The sequence below is a fragment of the Harpia harpyja genome, chromosome 2, assembly GCF_026419915.1.
Source record: "Harpia harpyja isolate bHarHar1 chromosome 2, bHarHar1 primary haplotype, whole genome shotgun sequence".
NCBI lineage: Eukaryota > Metazoa > Chordata > Aves > Accipitriformes > Accipitridae > Harpia > Harpia harpyja.
The window spans coordinates 70,223,881-70,238,917 of NC_068941.1; the positions used below are offsets into that span (position 1 = coordinate 70,223,881).

General features: G+C 40.2%; 1 protein-coding gene across 1 annotated transcript in view; it reads left to right on the forward strand.

Moving 5' to 3' along the window:
* The first annotated feature begins 4,258 nt into the window (after nucleotides 1–4,258).
* DHX15 (DEAH-box helicase 15) overlaps nucleotides 4,259–15,037 on the forward strand; it is a 47,448-nt gene continuing 36,669 nt past the window's right edge. The window contains exons 1-2 of the mRNA XM_052780339.1: nucleotides 4,259–4,461; nucleotides 10,563–10,911. Of these exons, the coding sequence (XP_052636299.1) occupies nucleotides 4,394–4,461; nucleotides 10,563–10,911 (417 nt within the window). The 5' untranslated portion in view covers nucleotides 4,259–4,393. The remainder of the gene's footprint in view (nucleotides 4,462–10,562; nucleotides 10,912–15,037) is intronic.

Here is a 15,037-nt window from a genome sequence, read left to right on the forward strand (position 1 = left end):
CCCTATATATATATATATATATATATATAATTTTAAAACAATGATTGCAATGCTAATTATCAGAAATATTTTGTTTTAATATTTTTAAATTAGTTTTCAGGAAATTATTTAATATCATGTTTTGTAGATTTATAAAAAATAGGAGTTAGACTTTTTTTTAAAAAAGCAAACTATTAAAAAAAAAGTATTGGCAGTACAAGTGTTGCCATAGATTTGGGAGCATGTAGACTGTAGCTTAGGGTCTACCACAAGCCAGCCAGCCATAAAAGAAATATGTACTACAGAGGTTTTAGGGCTCTAACACACAAGCTTTAGCAGATTTAACCTCTCCTAGCTCTCTGTCTTACAACTCTGCTCATTATTATGGCTTCCATTGCAGTAGCAGTTTGTGGTTTCACTTCACCATCCCCTGTTTTAGCTTAAGCCAGTGAAGAAGGTGTGTTTCAACTAAGATGCTAGACGGGATAGATCTCATTTTCCTGCCCTTTATAGACTTGGTAATCTCTAGCAAAGGGATGAAGCAATTAGCTACAAGCAATAATATCCTAAACTGTAACACTAGACTTCTCTGTCAGAAACCTCACCTTATCCAGGGTAGGTCTTTGAATTATGGCTTGTCTGAGACCCATGTTTATTCTTTTGGGGAGAAGGCAATGCACAATCAGAAAAAAAAATTAATGTCTTAGAGATAATGTTATTCTCTAAGCCATTGATTCAGTTCTAAATGTTAATGCTCCTTTCAACCCAAATAGCATAGTAAGTATTATGCCCATACCAAAAGCAAAGAAATATTTGCTGGAAATTGACTAAGAGGATTTTGACACCAGTGAGTATACTTTTTAAAACTAGGGTAAGAAATGGAGAGAGAAGAGTAGATGATAGTCAAATGGCAACTCATATAAATGTCTCCTGTTTCAGTAATCTAAGGTTTTCATTTTTGTAGATGGATATAAAAGACTTGGGGGCGGGGGGGAATACAAAAACCTCTTATTTAATAAATGCCTTTGAAAAGGCAGAAAATATGCTTAAACATGTCCTATTTTAGACGTTCTTTTCATCCTTTAGGCTTTTGGCGTAATGCTTATCACTTTGTCATTATGTCAATTTGTGCTTACCAATCTTTTTTTCTCTTGTCTCTTCTTATATTTAGGCTGTGATCCTGCAAACACTTACCTACATGCTTAGTTTTGCTACTCTTAGTAATCCCTTTGAAGTTAAAAGGATTATTTGCATTAGTAAAATAAGGCATGTGTGTGCTTGCAGGATGAAGGCCTTACATTGTAAAGTCTTCGGGATGGGACCAGATAATTTATTATGCAGTCATATAGCTCAAAGCACGGTTGGGTGGAGGATGAGTTCAGGAGTTTGCAAAGTATTGTTAAGAGAGTGAACTAGTATGTGGGATATCAGTCTGGGGCATAGCACTCAAGTAGCTGCTCACCCCAACTAACACACAATCTTCTTCTCTTTTTTGCATTTGCTGCTGAGGTACAGCCTAAGATCTCACACCTGCTGAGATAACTGTTCCTGTTTTCCTACATCCTAAAGCAGAAAATTCCCTGGTGTTGGCCATGTGGTAACCTGGAGCAAGACCATAAGTAGCCTTATGCTGCTGTGCATAGGGAGGAGCAATGAAGATCTGAATGTATAGCTGCAGAGCTCTCCAGGCTCCTGTTGTTGGACAGTTGTTGCCTTCTGAGAACTGCACAGCAGTAGCTGCTTGTCCCAGCTAATGCATGTAATGCTTTTATCTTCTTCCCCTGTTTTCCCACTTTCCAGGGAGACCTAGCCACTATTTTTTTTTCCTCCCTTCTCTGAGAAGCTAAATCTGTGCTATTCAAACACATTATTTCAGTAATCATTTGCTTTTGTTTCAGACAGACATAATTTAAAATCCACTTGGGGAGATGTGTAGAAAGTCTTCCCTCAGCTGCATTCTGAGAATACAGCTCTGTGTACACTACCACAGCATCACAAAAAATAAGCTTGGTATTTGGGACAGGGAGAGATGCCCTGTAACATTTATCATCTGGCAACCTCTGATAATACAACTTGAAAAATTACTTCCAGCTTCACAGGCAAAGCTCAAAATCCAGTTTTCCAGGAATATTTATTTTGGTTGATAACTCTAAGTGGAATAATGTTATTTTTATTACACTAGTGTCTAGAACTCCAGTTGAGCTGTGGGTGCCATTTCGTTATATTATCTAAAATTAGGGACAGGAATGCTCTTATATTAAAGAATGTACTCTAAGGACTTGTCTACATTAAATATTTTAGTAGTTATACCGATGTAATCCCAGAAAATCTTTGGAACATGAAGCTATTGACAAAAACCCACTTGCTGAGCTGGCTGTACTTGTGGAGCAGGTCACTACTGCTAGGTGATCTTTCCTGACCTCTTTTGTATTTGTTAGCTGAGACATTTATGTGAATGCTCCCTTGCTCTCACTGTCAGATAGAGTTAACAAAAATTTGTTATTTAAAACATCTGAACTAACCCAATTCCTTTGATCAAAATGCTTAGGGATCAAGTGCTCATTCAAGTAGCTGAGCAAAGGTTCAGGTAATCTCTGGCAGAAGGGCTGTGAAGAGTGACGGGGAGCAAGCCTTGCAAAGCGCATGTTTTTCAACAAATGTGCCTAGATGAAGAGAGATACCGTTATGATGGTAGTGCTTTTAATTTTTATCTTAAAATTACTTGTCTATGATATGAATTTAAATCACTACAGTGGTGCGAAGGAGCATGAATAGTCTGGGAACGGAAAGGGGAGGAACAGAGAACAGAAAGTCCAATGGTTGATGTTCTCCAAATAGCTATCACAAGTATCAAGCACAGTGCCTCTTGTCTTTCCAGAAGCTCTTAGAGACTGGCTTTTATGAGCTGTGCTAAAGTATCAAGTGACCGCACTGGAAGGCAAGGCAGCTGCTGAGACTTAGTGCTGGGAGGGAGCAGAAATGGCTGAAGGAAGTTGTTGTGCGAGAGCAGAGGTTGCTCAGTGAGCACTAAGTGTGCTTCTGACCTGAAGACATGGTTGTTAGAGGCATCTCATTGTCTGCCTATCTTCATCCTCCCCTGCCCAGGCTCACCTGTGCCTTCAGTTAGAGGACAAATGTTGCTTGTGTGGATGGTTAACCCAGTTCTTAAAAGGTGCTAGGTGGTAGATGGGGAACAGCTCAGGGGCACAAGAAACAACTCTGAGGATCAACTGTTCTGGACCAGGCTTAAACTTGCAGACTTCTGCTGGCAATTATGCCAGTTAGAAGTGTGAAAAATAATTACTTACAGCTGTAACTGTTCAAGCAAAACCTAACCGTAGCGAGGAAATGGCACTTGAACTCATGTGCCTTGTTTAATTTCAGGAATTGTGTTACTAAATGCCATTGTAGCCCTGCTCACACCTAGAAGACTTTGATGTAGCAGAACTAAACAGGTCTACTGGAGTTTGTGTTATGAACACTGTCTTCCCTTGTACTGGTAATCTTACACAGACACTGTAGACAAACTCCAAGAGAAAGTGGCAAAAAGTAGTAACTTTGTTTCTGGGTCTTTGAAAGACAGTTAAAATTTTTTTTCCTCATCAAATATGCTGCCATGAATACTTACTGTTGACATTGGAGTAAAGGCTGTATGGGCTTTCACAGCATGTAGCTTTAATGTCCCCGGCTTTCTAATATTTCTGCTGCTACAGATGACTTGTGAAAGATCGCCTTTTTCCGCAGGCAAGGCTAACATACCCAGGGAAGTCTGTGACGGCTTAAAATAGAGGTTTACCAAGACAGTTGTCCTGGTTTAAACTCCCTCTGTGGTAACTCCCGTTCCAGCGCACGCGTGCCCGGGCGAACAGAAAGGGCTGTGGAAAGGGTTTTTTTTTTTCTTGCAGGGCATCATCGGTAACGGCCAGGCTGCCAGCCCCTGACAGGGCTGCTCCCGCTCGCCGCGGAAGGGCCCTGCGCAGCCCGGCCCCGCTTTCGCCGAGCGGCCCACGTCCCGCAAGCGCTGGGGGCCTCCGCGCCGGCATCATGGCGGCCCCTTCCCCCGCCCCGCCGCCACCGTTGCAGCAGCGCGCGGAGCTGGGCCGACCGTTGGGCGCGCGCCGAAGGGAAGGCTTTGGCAGGCGGACCCGCCCGCCCGCGCGCGCGCGCTCGCTCGCTCGCTCCACCCTCTTCCCCGCCCCACCGCGCCGCGCGCGCCAGCGTCTCGCGCAGCCCCGGCGCTTCCTTCCGGCCGCCATTTTAGTCGCTGTGCCTGGCCTCGCGGCGCCGCTGCCGTCGCTGCTGCTGGAGGAGCGGAGAGCGCGGCCCGCCGCACCCAGCCCCGGCCGGCCCGCCGACCGACCGGCCGCCGCATCGCCCGGCTGCTCGCCACCCAGCCCGCCCGCCCGCCGCCATCATGTCCAAGCGCCACCGCCTAGATCTGGGGGACGATTACAGCTCCAGCAAGAAACGCACCACCGACGGGTAAGGGGCGGCCCGGCCCGGGGAGCGCGGCCTGCGGCGGGCGCAGGATCGTAGCGGCTCCCGCGCAATCCGCTCCCCATCCTCGGCTCTGGCCTCTCCTCGCGGGGCTGGGCCTCCCCGGCGAGCGGGCGGCTGCCATGCGGTGTGAAAGGAGGAGGTTGCAGCGGCCGAACCCTCGGCGGAGGCGGCGCCGGCGCCGCCTCGGCTGGGCAGGCCCGGGAGCCTCGGCGGCTCCCTGGAGCGCTAGGCCCAGGCCCGGGATCGGCCTTTTTGTCGGGCCCGGGCCCCTCGGTGGGGGCGGAGGAGGCGGATGGCGGCAGCGCGGTGGTAGGGAGCGGGCAGGGAGAGCCTCGTGTGGCGGTGGTGGGGAGGTGGGGGAGGAAGCCGCCGGCCCAGCCGCTTGGGCGAGAGCTGGGCTGGGCTCCCGTCGCGGCGGAACCGGGGGCGGCGCGCTGCTCGGCCCACTCCCCCGCGCCCGGCTTTTGTCTGCGGCTCTTTTCGTTCTTTACCTTTTTTTTTTTTCTCTTTTTCCTTCGTTTTTTGTTTGTTTCCTTCATCCCCTCTCTGGCTTGAGAGGTCTGGCAAACGTGGTGCTAGAAGTCAGCATGAGGTTTGTTCCGCCTGTATAATTAGTGCCTGCCCTGGTAGGAGCGTTATTCCTTTGTTAACGTCTTTCACTCAGTAACCGGCAGGGATGTGCTTGACTTCAAGTAAGAATCGACGGTGAGGTGGGTTTTGGGGTAGGGATCAGGGGAGGGGTTATATTTTTTTCCTTAGTTTTGCAAAGGTTAAAGTTTTAGGACTGTATTGCACAGCTTTAGCAGGTTTTCATAAAGGTTAATTAAATTGCAGGAATACAGACAATACACTGGTGCTGTCGTTTTATACACAGTTGTTTTAGAGCCTTCTCTGCATAATCTTTTACCCTCTAATTGGACGGGGGGGGAAAGGCAGGTGGGTCTTTCAAGTAAATTTCTGAAGTCTAAAGGCACACAAATAAATACTATGTTTATGTAGTCTGCCCTTCTTGCTGGAGCACAAAAGACTTCTGTGAATTAATCCATTTCTAAAGTCCAACAGCATTGTTTTGGACTAGAGTATTTACTAAGAAAAACACTTAATCTTGTTCTCAAAACTTGCACTAACTAAAAGTCTACCATAGCAGTTAGTGTTCACTGAAAAACAGTCTTTGCAAAACTTGCCTTTTTTTTTTAAAGGTGAGCTTGTATAGTTTCAGTTTTTAGCCCCTAGAGTTTGATGCATTTTTCTCTGCTAAACAAAAGTGAATGTTTATTATTGAACATGCTTCCTGTATGTAGGATCACCGTAACCTTATTTTTTTAAATAAATGTATTGAGCTATTTATCTCCTTTATTACATTTTTGCCTGATTTGCCAGAATTTGAAATAGCTCTTCTGTGTATGTAGAAAAGTTGTACATATGCAGCGTTTTTGTATGTAGAAATTTTTGTAAAATTTTCAAATGGTTATGGTAAAACTGGGCATTATTTAAATGTGGTACAACTGTTACAGTTGGTTGTAAAGATAATCACAGGTCAGTATTTCCTTGTTGGTGGGTTTTATAGTTTTGGTATGGTTTTATTTGCCGTTGTTTTTACTGATTGTCTACTGTCATTCTGAACTCTTAGTCTTACCATTTTGTATATACTCTAATGAGTTCCCACCAGTGGTAAAACTTTTTAACCAGAAGTCTTTGACCTTTATGACACCTGAAAACTATACAGGAGGTGGTCTTGTGCTCCTTCTTTGTCCCTTCCTCCTCTGCCAATAAAAGCATTAAATGGCATAGGACTGAGAACAAGTCACTATAAGGATAATAATATTGAGTGTCATTATTTCTAAAATTACTGGAAGTCTTAATTCATGTAGCACAAGCCATACTAGTGTTACATTGTCTTGATTTCTTTTAGGGTAGTTTGGTTTTACAGCTTATGGAAGGCTGTAAGGAAGATGCAGAGAGAGATTCTTGTTAATAGCATGTATGTGTACACGTCTTCCTCTCTGCTGAGAGTGCCTTTATGCAATTTAGTTGCTTTCAGAGCTGGATTAAGCTGAATTAGCTCCTTGGATGGTTACCAGTTCACGTGCAGAATAGTAGTTTATCTTGCATTCAGACTGGACCACCTGACTAAATATGAAAGTTGTATCAAGTTACCCTCTGTTTTTAGTTCCTATTTAATTGAGGCCTGTATTGGTATGTGTGGCTCTACATGGCAACGATGCCAGGCCAACAGGCTTGTAAGTGTTGGTGTAACCTTAAGCATCAGCATGACATCTGTTTTGTTCCAGTCTTGAAGTACCATCTATGAAGTAAAAAACTTAGGAAAAATGGGGATTGTATGGAAGGCTTTTGGTTACAGTGTTTGTGTGAATTGCGTGCATGCTATTTAAAAACTGTTAATGTTTTTCCAAACATACTTCTGTTGTTGTTGTGTAACATCACAGTTACTGTGTTAGTGGGATGTATCATTCAGACTAATTGCACTTTTTTTTACGTATAGAACAGAAATCCTCCTTTAGCTGCCCTGGCCTTTTTGCATCAACTATTGCCGTGTCTAGTAATGGAGAAAAAACACTGATGTTCTATTAGATGTCCTTAGACTTTCACTGTGTTGATCAGTGGTTTTATCTTATGCCCTTTGTTTCCATTTTCATTTTTATATGCTTTTCATCCTCTGATATAGTGATTGCTACAGTGTTTCTTTTGTATCCATGTGTGTATATGTGTGGACGTAAGGAAGTGAAAGCAGATAGCAGATGAGACTACTTCACTTGAAAAACAAAGCAAAAAAACCCAACCCCCTTCTGATTATGGAGGCTCTTATGGGATTCAAGCACAAAATAAATGTGATTAAATTATGATTATCTTATTGTTCGTTTCTGGGTTTGAGATCAGTTTTCTCTGTGCAATAATGAAAAGTAACTTAAATGTGACAGTTTATAAATGAAGAACTGCCAGGTTGCATTTTTAGAAAGTTTAGTAAATTCATACGGCAGCATAACTGTCATTCTTCCTTTCCCTTGTCAACCAAAGGAGTCTGGATGTTTCTGCAAAGTTTCGGTAATAATGGGAGACTGGGAAACATTTTTAGGGAAAAAAAAAAAAAAAGTGCTGCTATAAAATAATAAGTATTAGAGAGTAAGTTTGAGGGCATGTTTTATGTTGTGGTTTTTCTGTGCTGAGATCTGGTTGCTACTGCTTCTCTTTTTCTTTTTTAAAGCAAGAGGGACGCAACTGTCTCGATTAACCTTTAAGCAGTTTTTAATTTCTGAAATGTAGATAGAACTTGATAGGTTTTTTTTCTTATTTGTACGATTGAACAGCTATGAGAGTTCAGTGAAGAAACTGAGAAATGGGCCATTAACAGGACTTACCGTTCGGGTTTGTATTTGTAGTCTATTTAATCCACTGTCTTGTTCTTGAGGTTGCATTTTTATCTATGCTTTAAGCCCACACAAATTGCTACTGACACAGAAGGCAACAGTGCAGCCCTCTCTCCCTTGTGCTGCACGTGAGTGTCTGGGAGACTAGATCAGAGAACTGATCCGAGTTAGAATTAACATTGGTGGAGGGGGTCTAGGGAGGGCTTGTTCTGCACAAGGCTGTCGACATGCTTATATCAGCGCATGGAAAGGGTTGGCAACAGTGTGGGTCTGTTCATTTTAGCAGTAACACTGGTTTATGTGAGGCTGAAGCACACCTGAAGATACACTTGATGATCTGTGGTGTAGAAGCTTCTGACATCATACTGTTTAAGTAAATGGTTATGGAATAGTTTGTATTGTTGGTGTGGTTTTTTTACACTCTGACTAGATAGCAGTGAAGAATAAAAATCCTTCAGAAGTGTGTGCACACACAAAAAAACCCCACCAAAAAAACCAAACCAAAACCCCCCATTAATAGTGTGTCTTATTCTTCCCTTCAGTGAAGCGTGTGCTGTTACCAGGTTGTTGCATTTTACCCTGGCTTTACCATTTTTAAATTGCGTTTATACCTCTATTTCCTGTTCTTATTAATGATGTTACTGTCTGACCATGTGCTTGTTTATCCCAATACCAGCAGATACTTAAAAATCTGATTATGAATAGCTCATTAACTACAAGTCCAAAGCTTTATTCCTGTCTGATACATGGTGTTAGACTCTTCCACTGTTAAGTGTAGCATAACGGAGCCTAGTTCCTTCAGTTAACAGGCGTAACTTTCCCATACCAGAGAACATGAACCTGTTGTGTTCTGCAGTATTTGCCTGCCGTAGTTTGTACAGTATTTGACTGTGTTAGTAATGTTGAAGCTATAGTATCTTAGATCCAAGCAAATGATCTAAAAGGGCCTTAATTTTCAGACAATTCAGTGTCCAAAGCTTTAGGAAGATCTATGTCCAAGTGAGTTAGGTAAGTGACAGTAAACAATGTTTTGTAATCCTTTATTTTCAGTAGGTCTGTGTTAAAAGAAGCCTTCTTAAAAACCAAAAACTTATTGTGACAAGCTCTAAAGCCATAATATGTTGAAGTATTGGGGGGGTGGGGTGGGGCAAAATACAGCCTGCATAGATTACATTTGTTTATACAAGAACAAGAGTGGTGGTTGTTTCTGATGTGCAGTGCATTTTGAATTAAAATTTATAGAATTGGTACTAATACAATCTTGGTTACTTCACCTTCTCTGTAGGTAGGAATTTGCTTATTACAGCACCAGTTACATTTGAATGCCAGCTGCATGTTAAAAAAAACAACAACTGTGGAGAGGAGTGCTGGCCAACAGTTTTCTTCAGAAATGTTCTCTACTCTTTCAGGCATGCCCGAGTGCTGGTAAAGAAGAGGGCAAGGTTTTGTTTTCCCTTAATGACTATTCCTAAAAATGTTTCTATGTGCATTTACTATAAAGCTGGTGTTGACTTAGTTTATTGTTTTGCCTTTTGATGGGATTTCAGTTAACATAATGCACAAAAGAAGCTGAAGCTGAGGATATCCTCAGTTTTGCAGGCAAAGATGCCAGTAATCTTTTGACTTACACTTGTTGAAAATGTGATGAGGTGTTTTTCTAAAGCAGGTCTTATTTCAAAGTGCTGAATTAGAGTAAGTTTGGGATTTTTAATAGAAGTGTGTAGCTATAGTTCTTTGGGTCAAACTGGGTATTTCTTTGCAAGTGTTTCAGTGTTTGTAGAGAGAGTGGGATTACGTGCAAGAACAAGTACGTGGTTTTGCAAAATCAGAAACCGCCACTAAGACTGAGGCCAGAGATTGAAATTTGAGTGGATAACTACAGTGAAAATAATACTGTCTTTCTTTTGCAGTGCAATGAACTTCTTTTGACTTAATAATTGGAACAAATGGGAATACATAAATTCTGGTTGTTCTATGTGTGTGGTAGGAGGTGATACTAGAGAAGATAGTACAACTTCGTAGTGTTAAGATCATTGAGTCCAACCGTTAACCTAAGGGTCTTTTCCAACCTAAACAATTCTGTGAACTGTAGTGGCTGGTTTTGAGTCTAAGTTTCAGACTCAACAACCTGTATGTCGAAGTTGATTGTGTCAGAATTGTATGGAAGACTTTGAACAAAAAAGCTACAAAGTAATTGTGGGATGTTAAAATCAACCTTTTCTTCCAGGGCTTGCTTATCTTGAGTTAGTTTTTGCAGGTTAGCATAATTCCCTTGCTAGGTAGGCAAGAAGTCTGTTTAGTGTTCTCTTATATTTCTGCAGCAGCAGCAAGTAGGGATAGGAAGAACTGTGAGAAAAGTCTAGAATGTACAGCTGATTCTTTATAGTCATTAAATGAAGAGGGTTAAGATGATGTGCTCTTCATGTGATAGCTTTCTTCAGTCTTGCCTGTAATGAGAGGAACTGTCACAGTGCTTGTGTACAATGAGTGTAACTATGTATATTTAATATTCAGTACACATCATATACCTTTACTCTTTGATGCTTATCCTTCCATGTAGCTGTTTGCAAGGCTTTTTGAAAGATTTGGTTTATATCCACTTTGTACTAGATACCTTTAAAGTTGTATTTAAATTCTTGCTCTGCATTTAAATATTCAAGCATCTCATTTTCTGCTATGTCTCTTAACTCATTTTAGGAAAGATCGTGACCGGGACAGGGACCGTGATGACCGTTCTAAAGATCGTGACAGGGATCGTGACAGAGATAGAGATCGTGACAGAGAAAGGGACAAGGAAAAAGATTTGCGACCTACATCTAACTCTACGTATTATGCGGCTGCTGGGTTACCAACTATAAAACCAGCAATGATCCCACACAGTATTAACCCTTTCACAAATCTACCACATACACCACGGTATTATGACATCCTGAAAAAAAGGCTACAACTTCCTGTCTGGGAATATAAAGAAAGATTTACGGATATTTTGATAAGGCATCAGTCATTTGTGCTGGTTGGAGAGACTGGGTCTGGTAAAACAACACAGGTGAGTTCTTATCTATATGATGCTGCAGTTTTAAAGGTTGAGACTGTTGCTAGGTGTGTGGGTGAAACTTGCTTTGGTTTCTTGAAATTCATTGTGTAAGAACACCTCACAAATTGTGAGCAAAACTAATTTGATGAAAGTTTTATTTGCTTAATGAATACAAAAGTGAGAAGAATCTTTCAGCATTTTCCCCTTTTGGAGTCCAGTCCTGTTCCCTGGCCCCTGCTTCTATTAGGCTTTATGATTGGTAGCTAACCTTTTTGGTAAAGGAAGATAAAGGTATTTTAATGGCTAGATAGGTGTGTACTAATCCACAAACTGAGGTGATAGTTCCAAATAGTTTATTTAGCTGTTTGTGTAGATAGCAGCTGGAAAGTAGGAAAAATGTTACAGAAGTAGAGACTTGTTAGTGTTTTATGAAACTTACTGCTACAGATACGAACTTAAAGGGAATTGAAATGTCAGATAGAATTCTGACATGATATGATTGGATCACGTTTTGGTGATATTCAAACTTGAGAGGAAAAGACTTGTGTTTCCTTGGTACTGAAAATTCTCAGAGGTCATACAGCTTTCCAGTGCTGTAGTTAAAATCACATTTTTTTTTTTTTTGTAGATGTGTGGCTTTAAAAATCTTCCTCAGCACTGAAAATACTGGTAACAGATCTGCAGAGCCTCCTTAACCCTTAAGAATTTTGGGGACTAGTGAACAGGGAAGATCTAAGATATAAGGAATACCACTCTGTATTTGTAGAAGGACAAACTTCTCAAAACTTTAATCTATCCTTTGGTTTGCTGTTTAAAATCTGTGTGGAGAAGTGATGTAAAAAAGGTCTTTGTTCTGTAATCTGATAGATGCCTTTTAACTAGGCAGAAAATAAAAACTGAAGGATATTTTAGTCTTTATAAAATGGATTATAGCTAACTTACAGTTAGTCTTACAAAAATAAATTTTTAGTTGTTAAATAAAATTTGGATGTTGACAAAATGTGAAGGACATAGTAGTACATTGGATACCTTTTATAGCTGTGCCTGAATATTTGAAGTTATATGCCCTTCTGGCTGCAGATTGTAGGAACCAGTATCTTGTTTGGAAGGTACCTTATAGCATTATCTGTATTGCTTTTTTAACATGTATAAGCTGAGACCAGGATTTTATAGAATTCTTCAGAAAAGTTTGATTATATAGTTACTTGGAAGAGATAGTACTCTGAACATTCATGTAAAAAAAAATTTGGTATTTATCTATGTGAAAACAAAATTCCTTGTTGTATGATATGAGAATTTGAAGATCTAAAGGGTGTATGTTCTTAGTATCTGACTTAAACTTCAAATACATCTTACTATCATGTCATTCCATGGGCATAAAGCTTTTCCTGAATTGTCTTACTACTTTACCCCTTACTTTCTGAAAGGACTTAAGAAACCTAAGGCATCTTTCCTAAAAATGGGAGTGTCTCTGTAGGAACGCATCACTGAAAATAATCCTGCTGCCACTTAATGAAAACCTTGTTTTGCATGTCATAGTGTCACATCCTTTTTGTGGTCAAGTGCTGTCTTAAAACCAGTTTGGGGTGGTTGTTTTTCTTTTTACATTCACTGATCAGAGCAAGATAAATAATTATCTGTGGTTAAGAAACCCTCTAATTCTCAAACTGAAGGTGTACATGAACTATTTATGCTTGCTTTTATTGGTATAAAGTTGGCATTGTTTGAAATATATAATGAATTGTTCTTCCAAAACTCCTATCTTCCCTTTCATGGTGATAGTAGAAGGCTATATAGTAGTAGACCATCTTTTTGAGAGTAAGCTCCTGCCTGTTAAGTCCATTCCATGATTATTGTGTGCACATTTTCCCTTTGGTCTTGTAGACCACCCAGGTTTGGAAATGCTTGGCTTTGACAATGGAAACAACAGGAGATAAAACTTTTCTCAAAGTCTCGTTCCACATAGCCTTAAACCCAAAGCACTGAAGAAGTATATTGGAAGCCAAGACCATTAATTTTCAAGTCTTCAGTATTTGCAATGGCTTGATTTGTAATTTAAACTTAACCTTCTAAGTTAACTGTTTTCTTTAATTGCTCTTGGAATATGGTCAGTGGTGGAAGGGTGTGTTGAATTTCTTTTGGAAGGGGGTTAAGTACTTGCTATAATTGCAATGTGTGCTCCGCTTTAAGTGTGGGATTATATGTGGTGCTGGTATAATAATTTAAATTTCTTCTGTAGATGGAATAGTAGAGTAGCATCTGCTTTCACTTGAGAGCCTTAACTGTAAAGGGTAGGGTGTTTGTTGATGTAATGTAAGGGATGCCACTTTGTCAGCAAGTTTTCTTGGCAGGTGAAGTTCAGATGCAAGGTGATTCAGAGTATAGCTTAATCTGTTCTTCTTGCAGTCCACAAAAGAATTGATGGGGGTAAAAGTCTGACATCTTTTCAACTTATGAAAATTCTGAGAATTCTACCATATAACTTCTAACAGGGAAATTTTTCAATAAATTGAAGTGGCTCAGAAAAGCCAGAAGGACAGTGCTGTTCCCTCTCTTGCCCTGCATCCGTTGAAAAACATGGCTTTCCTTTGACTTTGGGATAGTCTTTAACAGCCCTCAGTGCATTTATCTTTGATCTTAGAGGCCACTGTATATGTAGTCCCTACCTCCTCCTGTTTACGGAGGTTATGTTTGGAAATCTCTCTTAATTGAGAAAGTCCTTGAGGTTAAAGGGTGCTAACTAAAGCTATTCCTCATGCTTTTGATATTGATCAAATGGCTTTTTTTAAGGAAAGTCAAGGTTTTTGGTGACTCGTAGGTTTTTTTGAATCAGTCAAGTTAACTTTGTTGGGTTTTATAAGAACCAGATGATAAGAAGTGTTCAGTATATTCCTGGTCATGACTGAAGTAGAAAATGTAGTATGGCACAGTCATTTTCCTAGTGTTATATGTCTTAAAGCTGGACATGAAAAGTATTCTGGTGGTTATCTAAATCAGCTTAACACGTTGAAGTCTATGTAGCCCTTCTCTTTCATTTGACACCAAATGCTGTAGGTTTTGCTGTTTACTGGAAAACCACTCCTAAATTATTTTTATTTCATGGCCCAACACACCTGCTGTTTTAAAGTTTATTTCAGGACTTGCTCTATTGAAAGTCAAGAAGCTTCACCTAATATGTTTAGAGTTGAGTTTTTATTAGTGACTTGGGCAGCAAATTCCTTTCTTTACACTGCATGTTAGGGGAGTGTGTATATGTTACAGGATAGGGTTTCAGGTTCATGCTATCAGCGTTCAAGAACTGCTATTATTTTAGTTTTGAATAGTGTTTTCAGAAATTTGACGACTTCTCAGCAGTCTAGTAGTCTCCTGTCATATTGCCATAGTTGTTGCTTTTTTTTTTTGTAGTTATAATGGAAGTATGTTCTCCACTTAAAAAAAAAGTTTCTTATTACAGTCTACACTTGTCTGCTTGTGGGTATGTTTTAGTGTTCCTTTATGTCAGTTACTTTAAGTTTACTTTAAGCAGTTACTAAGGAGGAGTGGATTTTTTGATCTGTAGACTTGGAACTAGTTGTGCCTGGAGATGCCTCCTCATAAAATGTCACACTGAGAACATGTTAAGAATATTCTGTCTTCATCAAACTGTTACTGACCTTAGAAAGGCTTCTGAATAAAGCTTTTTATTTTGGATGATTCTTACTGTTTCCAGATTCCTAACAGGAGCAGAAAATGCTGACTGACAAACGAAATGAGTGCTAACATAGGAAAAAAAAGAACAACCATAGGGGTTTCATATCTGGTTGATAAAATTTTAAAAGAACAATAATTAACCAAATGAACATAACTAATTATTTGTTCATTTTATTTGTTGTGATTCCTAGCTAAGACAATTTTTATATCACTAAATTCTTTTTGCTTAATGTATTAACAAGCATTACTTTTTAAAGCCACAAAATATAATTTGTTTACTGTAAAACAGCAAACTGTGCTACAGATCTCAAAATTCTGAGTCTTAACTTTAATTTTGGTGGTTTTGGAGCATGTTGACTGCTGCTAAATATCTGTATAAGGTACTGATTTAACAGTGGTTAAGCGTACTGTGAACCTATGTATTTCCTTGATAACTTCAAAGATAGTT